The sequence below is a fragment of the Melampsora larici-populina genome (genome assembly GCF_000204055.1).
Source record: "Melampsora larici-populina 98AG31 unplaced genomic scaffold MELLAscaffold_93, whole genome shotgun sequence".
Taxonomy (NCBI): Eukaryota; Fungi; Basidiomycota; class Pucciniomycetes; order Pucciniales; family Melampsoraceae; genus Melampsora; species Melampsora laricis-populina.
In genome coordinates this window covers 14,778-23,160 of record NW_006768857.1, presented here as the reverse complement: position 1 = coordinate 23,160, position 8,383 = coordinate 14,778, and the positions used below count along the sequence as shown (strand labels likewise).

General features: G+C 41.8%; 2 protein-coding genes across 2 annotated transcripts; both read right to left on the bottom strand.

Annotated features, from left to right (window-relative positions):
* Nucleotides 1-307: 307 nt before the first annotated feature.
* On the bottom strand, nucleotides 308-1,316 carry MELLADRAFT_69478 (uncharacterized protein; the record flags this gene model as incomplete). Its single annotated transcript, XM_007418462.1, has 6 exons — nucleotides 308-324; nucleotides 376-411; nucleotides 484-537; nucleotides 603-674; nucleotides 740-1,132; nucleotides 1,208-1,316. 6 exons carry the CDS (start codon nucleotides 1,314-1,316, stop codon nucleotides 308-310), a joined length of 681 nt encoding a protein of 226 aa, XP_007418524.1.
* A 1,755-nt stretch (nucleotides 1,317-3,071) lies between these two features.
* Nucleotides 3,072-4,954, bottom strand: MELLADRAFT_113731 (uncharacterized protein; the record flags this gene model as incomplete). Its single annotated transcript, XM_007418482.1, has 6 exons — nucleotides 3,072-3,103; nucleotides 3,283-3,375; nucleotides 3,450-3,881; nucleotides 3,957-4,026; nucleotides 4,067-4,233; nucleotides 4,918-4,954. 6 exons carry the CDS (start codon nucleotides 4,952-4,954, stop codon nucleotides 3,072-3,074), a joined length of 831 nt encoding a protein of 276 aa, XP_007418544.1.
* Nucleotides 4,955-8,383: the final 3,429 nt, after the last annotated feature.

Genomic DNA, 8,383 nt, shown 5'->3' with positions numbered 1-8,383 from the left:
GAAAGGCTGTAGGTAAGAAACTTTATACTCTAGTTGATTGTGCTCAAGGCTTGGGAGTGATGAAGTCGAGACTTCAGCAGATAGACCAGTAGCCACTTGAGCCTTTCGTAAAGGATTTTTGTCTTTCTTTTTATCACCTTTCCCTTCTTCAGTATGCCCACTACGATTCGATTTTGAGCCTAGGGTGATCCAGGTCATTTGGTCAGTGCATTGGGTAAGTGGGTGTGCAGTTGTAGATTGTAAACAGAGTTTTGAGCGGACTTACCTTTGCCTCCTTTATATCCCTCTTTATTCTTTAGTTTGACGCCTAAATATGCCACGACCCTGTCAGAAAAGGGAAACAGATCACCCAAAGTTGAGATACTAATCACTTACTTGGGTCGGACGGACCAGCGAATGGGACTATCGGCTCTGAAAGTTCGAAATATACCAAGCACAATTGATTGTCAGACCTGGGTAAGTATCAAACAATTTTATACGCACGTGTTGATGGAAATACGGTTTTGGATAGTTCTTGAGGAGTCAATACATTTGATACTATAAACAGAAAAGTTGATTTTGAATATCCAACCGAATCATTACTCAGAATTGTATATACTCACCTGGGTCCAGTTCGCGTTGTTTGACTACTCCATTCAGCTCAAAGAATTTTTTCAGATTGTCGGGGATGACGACTGAATCAAAAAAGGATGTCAGATTAGAATGTGGATGAAGATATCAAAAGATGAAATTTTCTCACTCAGCTCGTTGTACTCTTGACACGTGGTGATGAGCTTCTCTCGATCCCAACCTTCGGCATCTATTCCCACTCCCCTGATCATTTTCACAAGGTCGTGGTCGCCAAATTGAGAAAAGGATCCATCGGCGTTTAACTCATTCACATCATTCCGCGGTGTGTGAAATCGGCCCTCGTCCAGTGGGTTACAGTCAAGTGTATCTCGCTTTGGGGGTTTCCCACCACTAAACTTCGGAGTGATATCGGGAACAATGCCAGCAGACATTCGAGGCTTCTTCCGGATCAGATGTCGAGAAAGCATCGCAAGCAACCGGTCGCGTTGTGTGTTAGCGCCGACATTGACACCTACATTTTGCAAGGCATTGTGAATCGGACCAGGGCCGCTGCTCGTTGCCGCTTTTCAAGAGGAATCAACATTAATATTTGAGGTCAGTCGATTATTGAGTTAAATTGTGATGATCTTGAACTTACGTATTAATGATGTGCTGTCCTGATCACTAGGTGTCCTTTTCTTCGGCACCACACGACTTCGTAGCTTGCGGGGACTAGGTTGGGGTAGAGAGATAATCTCACGTGGCATGACAATAGCTGTGTCTTAATCGGTATGTAGACGTGGGTTTGGAGAAAGGATTGTAATAATCAATGAGTAAAAAGTTGAGAAGTAAAGGTTTGACTGAACCAACAGCCCGCGTGTGAAGCGTGTGTATATGTATCACAGATACTGTATAAGGATGAAAGCAAATATAAAAGATATGAGTCTGCGAGGATGAGAGTGAGAGTAAGTGAGAGTTTTGGAGTTGGTCAGATTACTGATATCCGAGATTATTATAAGATCGTTGGACGTTTCTATTGAATCATGATGATGTCCGGCTATTTGTTCATTCTTGAATGGATGCTTTGTAGTGCTGACATCAATCATCCGAGAAAACTCTTGGTAACCTATCTTGACAACACAATAATCACAAAAGCATCATCAGTGTCAAGAAACGTAAGTCAACATTAACAAGTGTAACAATGAAAGAAGCTTGACAACAGTCCCATGCGAATCATAGCGATTGTGCCTTTAATGTGGGTGCTGATCAGGAGTCCGATTTCAAAATTGGATATTTTGAAGTCCAAGTGCCTGTATTTGCTCTCAGAGTGTATTCTAATTATCAGCGTGGACAAAGGTATGAAGCAGAAATATTGGACTTCCAAGTTCTGTCCAAGTTGATGTCTTGGGAATCGGTTTTTTGATTGTTATTATGAGGGTTTCGGAAGACATCGGCTTGGGTACTTGAGAAGCGCTTATATGATAGCTTATAATGCATTCGAAGTGAATACGTTGATGTTGTGAATGTACCATGGTTCCATGGTGCTTTCAAAAGGCAGAGAGAAAGTGCGAGACACGAGATGAGGCGAAGATTCGTGTCCGAGCATCAAACAAGTCCAGAGGATTATGCATTATATATAATGCGATAATGAAAGCACATGTAATTTTAGTTGGGGACAGGCCCATTCAAAAAGTCTTAGTACAGCTTTTCCAAGAAGTGCGTTATTTTTACAAAAAATAGACACAATTAGTGATAGGATCAAATGGTTTCTGATCTGAGTCAAAGGGAAATCAAACAGACGTTTCTAGTCAGAACCAAAATAAAATCTCGGCATGATATTAAATCAACTCATATATCCAAAGGTCAAAATTCATGACCATTCAAGTAAGAAACCAACCCATAACATTCAAATGGATTTATAACGTCTCGTGCATTGAGTTTGTCGATATAATGATTATCCAAGATTATACAACGACGTCTACTTATTAATGAGAAAAATCATTGTTATCACAAGATATATGATTCAGAGGAGAACACGATGAAATAAGACGATTTGATTTCAATAGAGAAAAAGACATGAACAAGAAAGCACACATTTCTTTCATAAATGATGGGACTTGAACACCACGTGCAATCTCAATCAAAAGGATGATGATGAATCATGATGAAATTTAAAAAAATGACGAAAATCATGACCACCACGGACACAGCTTAGTATTTCCAGCATCATCGCCAACAAAAGATAACAACAATCAGATACTGTAATACATTGATAATGTAGGATATTTAACTTGAATCCTCCTCCTCGTAATCATCTTCCTCCTCTTGCTCTCCCATTTGGATCAATTTTGTGATTATCTCCTCCTGTTTTTGGAGTTCGTTGAAAGCTTCACCTAATTCCTTGCGCAACTTGATTACTTCATTATTTAACCTTGTAAATTGTTTTTTGAATTCATCAAACGATCCAAGCTTGTCTTGGAGGCAAGCCATTGATTTTTGAAGGGTTTTTATTTGTTCGTCTGTCAAACAATGTATGAGTATTGACCATATGATACTACATGACGACAACCGGGTAAGAAATACCTTGATTTATTTGTTTGTCTTCTATGCTTGAAGGATCAAATCTTTCAACCTGGGATTTCAAGTCGTTTATAGCCTCCTCAACCGATAAGACTTCATAGCATTTGATGTGTCAGCTTGGGATCATGAGTAACAACAATATGATGAACTGACCTTTTTCTTCGCGTTGTCTCTCCAAAAGAAAAATATCGACCCCAGAAACCATTTGTGGAGTATTGGTAATGGGCGGTATGTCTCGTCCAACCACTGTAAGAATATGATGATCAAAATGTTCAGCAGTTGTTATGGTGATTGAGATAGACCGGATGAAGGTAGCTTACATGTATTTTCGGTCTCAAACAAATCAAGGTCGGAGAACTCCATCAAGTCGCGAGGTTGAGGTATCTTTCTTTCTTGTGACGTAAAATCTTCATCGGTGGTCAAGCTTATTAAAGTATTTGATTGGATTTCAGAAGAAGGTTTTGGCGACATTGGAGGGGTATGGTGTTTTTTATGGCGATGAGATAACAGAGCTGCATTGATGTACGGTTGGCCGGATTTGGGGATGGGGGATGAAGTGCTTGTAAGTTTGGTGGTGTACGAGTTTTCAAGTGGGTAGAATTCTGTTTGTCTATCATCAGCATCACCGATTTCCGAAGTTGGTATGCACTTCACAGATGTGTCAGTAGACTGAGAAGGTGAGGCGTGGATGAAAGTAACCTTCTTCTGATGCTTAGCAATGTTGTTGGAGCTGTTCTTGACGGGTTGTGGTACTTTATATTGTTACAGGGAGTAAAATGACTCAGATATCTAAACCAGAAGAGACCATTATTGTATCACTACCCTACCTGGTGTTCGCTTCTTAGATGTTGATTGACGCTCAGTCTCAGAGGAGGCCATCTCGTTTGCCCAAGCGAACTGTCGCCCCCGGAGTAAGTTCGATTCGTTTTTTTGGAACAGATTGTGGGTCAGTCAAAGGTTGTTCATGAGGTAATCCGGTGCAACTTGAGGTAGCTGGCCCAACAAGATCGACAGGTTTCTTTTCGATTGATCGGATTCCCGCTTTGCTTGGTTTGAGATTGCTGGACGGCGAGGTTGAGTGTGACAGGTTGGGAGTTGGAAATACTGGAGATCCGGTTCAAGAGAACAGTTTAAAGATAGGTCCACCTTTGAGATTGATACTACACACACATATAATATACTATAAGTGTAAATTTTTTACTCACAATCAGGCTGCTTCTTTCGCACAATGTCAGCTATCTCGGCTTTATTTAACCCACAACGGATGACCTCCTTTGGATGGTTGATACGTAACCAATCCAGCATCGTTTGTTTGCCAACCCCTGCTGCATCCGGGTCAAGCGCAGTCATGATCAATCGTGAAATATCGGGTGTGCTGGGACCTTTTTCCACCGCTACCAAGAGTATCGCAAGATGTGTATGAGAAAATGTCAGCCTACAATCATCGTGGCAAGATTTGATGGAAGGTGCATCAGTTTATAAACATAAAACATGACATACCTGATCAATGTACCAGGGAACGAAAAGAGACTGATCGAGTGCGGAGTGTACTTTGATAGAAGGTGATTAAGTACAAATATAGATGCTAGATCTTTGATTGTGTCATTCCGCCTCCATGACAAGGGATCGAAATTATAAAAGATGACTGTCAGCTAACATCTGCAAGACATGAACCTTTTTGCAAGATACGTAATATACTTTTGATGTATGAATTGTGATTATCATTGTCAGCTGAGTTCTGCTAATTGGTTCCATCACTTTAAAATACATCACTATATGCAGACATACTTCCTTCTGGAACAGGGATCACCAATACGAGCAGCATGATTGTGGCGGGTTTAGATTCTGAGATTCATAGCTACTCATAGACTGAGAAGAATATCGAAGAGCGCTTGAATTTTGGGAGTCAAAGCCTCTTCTACAATCAATATATTATGTACTATAGTATTGTATTGTGTTCATGATTAGTTCAATATGTTATACGTGATCAAGCTTCAATATATCTAGCATGAAGAAATATTGATCATATTCTTCTATTCCAGATAGTAAGATAAGACGTCCATCATGCGAGCTTATTGCAATTGTTCAATTTTAAGTCGGGGTTTTCTTAGTTCAGATTAGGAAACCCTGGATCTGATTGCTGAGGTGTATGTAAACACGGCGTGGTTGAAATTCAAACATGATAGATTGTTTCCTTGAAGTCAATCTGCTCTCAAATTCCGCAAGTTTGACACTTCATTCTTCTTCTTACTTTTTGGCACTTGTATACATCATGTCATTTGGGTGGGGGACCAAATGTGCGCTAGTTTACATTTCTCCACGTACAAGACCCAAGAGGCTACTTATTCAATTTGGTGATAGAGATTACTATGATTTAGTAGAATTATATAACCTGAAAATGGTTTCAACCAGGCAGAATAAAAATATCCGCACATGAGATTAGAAAACTATAGTCTCAGTTTTCTATGTTACCTTGGGTTTTCTGATCCCATGGGAAAAGATGACATTTTTTGTAGTGTAAGATCGTTTTCGGCAAATATGAGTCGTCCGTCATGATGATTGTGGCACTGTAGTAACGTAGTGGAACAATCGCGTTCCGGCGTCCCTCAACCTAATATTTTTTCATTAGTATTGGAACATCCTCAACGACATAGACACTTACGGCATTGTCTAGGTGGAACACACCACTAATACGCAAAGGGAATGGAAGATCGTTGTTGGTGTCCATTTCGATGTCGAAGTTCTTGGGCTTAGAACGATCAAGGTGTCAAGAGTTGCATTTAACGATAGAGACAATAACCAATGCCGGTCCGGCGATTGCCGGTGTTTATCCACCGGCAATCTCTCGAAAAGGCAATGGCTCAGAAAAGAGAAATCACTTCTCGGTCAGCCTACAACCGAATGCCGTCCGTAATGCTTAGTCAACATTCCCTTAGAGTTTTCGACACTGTGAGGAGATTCCTGCATCGAGTCCTCAACTGAATCAGTTTTATCACAATGGCGGGAATTTTAGTCCGGATGAGAACGACTGGCCGGTAAAATATCGGTGCACATGCTTCCATTGGTTTGGACCAGGTAAGCTAGACCGACGCTATATTGCTTCCGCAACTGGCACTATTTCCAAAGTCATCCTCAATCGCAGTGCAACAGTTACACTGCAGATTTATTTAAACACACAAGCTGACATTATCGACTATATCTCAATTGTTAAGCACAACAAATAGTCTCAATCGATTACGACAATTTGCAATGGCACCATCACAAAGAGCAGCTTCGTATCCGGCGGAAAATCACGAATTGTATCTTTTGAAACGATTTAGCACGGAAATTCCGCATAACCTTGGACCCTGTACGGAAATCTGCTCAAAATGCCATTCTTTTCATTGGTTGCAGGAACAGCCTACGAATTTGAAGCCGCATGAAGCAGGATCGTTTACTGAGTGTTGTCGGAAAGGACAAGTGACGCTTCCACAACATTACTTCACTTTCCCAGCTGCGCCTCCTTTCATCGTTGAACTCCTCACTTCCGACAGCAATCGTAAGTAGCGTTAATTCAATATACAAAGTCCTTCACTGATGTATCATTGTTCAGGTGCTCGGAATTTTCGAAGCAACATTTGAAGCTACAACAACGCGCTGAGCTTTACCTCATTAGGTGCCAAAATCGATCGCTCGGTAGATGGTCCCTATGGAGTGCGATGCTTCAAGATATCTGGACAGTTGATTCATAATGCTGGGAGTTTACTTCCACCAGACAATGAGGCGCCAGGCTTCGCCCAGATCTACACAATGGGTGAGGATGTCAGCGACGAAGCCGATCACAGGGTCTTCATGTCACGCGCCGAACTCGAACCATCGAATATAGAACAATTTTTGAAATTCTTTTACAAATTCAATCCCTACGCCATACAGTTCAGAAACGCTTATCATATTTCGCAACAGTACGGTAGTATTTCCTTCAGAATTAAGACAGTTCCACCGCCATCTCAAGGACAACCAGCGCATGACATCAGGACATATGCAAGGCCATCGACGACGGAAGTGGCAATGATCATAGGTGGGGGTGGTGACATTGGAGATGCAAGTCGGGACATAATCTTACATAGTGTTGACGGAGGCTTCAAACGCGTCTCGGAACTCCACACTGGATACCTTCCATTGCGTTATCCGGTATTGTTTCCGTTTGGCCAAGCTGGATACGATCAATACTACAGAGTCCCACATCCACAGAGTATGTTAGTTTCTCTTACTTAGGTTTGAATTCAGCTGATTGACTTGATAATAGATAACGGTAAGAAGGTGTCGTCACTGTCGTGGTTCGCCTACCTGTTGTTCAAGCGGCCAAATGAATTCTCCACCATCTTATCGTCGCACATGTTGCTTCAGGAGCTCTGTACAGATCTATACGCCTGCGTCGAAAATCAATGTATCGATTACTTCAGGTTTCATCAGGACGACATTCGTTCCGACTTATACTCTGGGGCAGTCGAGTCACTTGGCCGGAACGATTTTCGATTTGGACGTCAAGTTATATTGCCGTCTTCGCACATTGGGGGTCCAAGAGCCATGACGCAGCTCTATTATGATGCGATGGCATTGGTAAGGCACTATGGACAACCGAGTTTCTTTATCACAATGACCGCCAACGACAATTGGGAAGAGGTTCAATCATGTCTTGAATACGGCCAGGGTGCAATTAATCGACCAGATATAATTACAAGAGTGTTCAACATGAAGTGGGAGGAAATGATGCACGATGTCAACAAAAAAGGCCGCTTGGGACCAGGCATATCGCACGTTTCTACGATCGAATTCCAGAATCGTGGTAGACCACACGCACACTTTATTCCTATCATGGCCAAAGGCGGTGCGCCTCGGACGCCGGCGGCAATTGACCTCATCGTCCGTGCGGAGCTCCCCGATCCAGCGTCAGAACCTCTTCTCTTCGAATTAGTGACATCATTTATGCTTCATGGTCCATGTAATTCCGACAGCCCATGCTGGAAGAACGACAAGTGCAATGCGGGGTTTCCGAAAGAATTTGTCGAAAACACTCAAATGACGGACGAGTCCTATCCTGCATATCAACGTCGAGACAATGGAAGAAGCTATGTGAAAGGCGGACACACGTACACGAATCGGGACGTCGTTCCCTATAATCCGTTTTTGTTGATGAAATATAAGTGTCATATAAACGTTGAAGTGGCTGTAAGTATACAAGCGCTGAAATATTTATATAAATATATAACTAAGG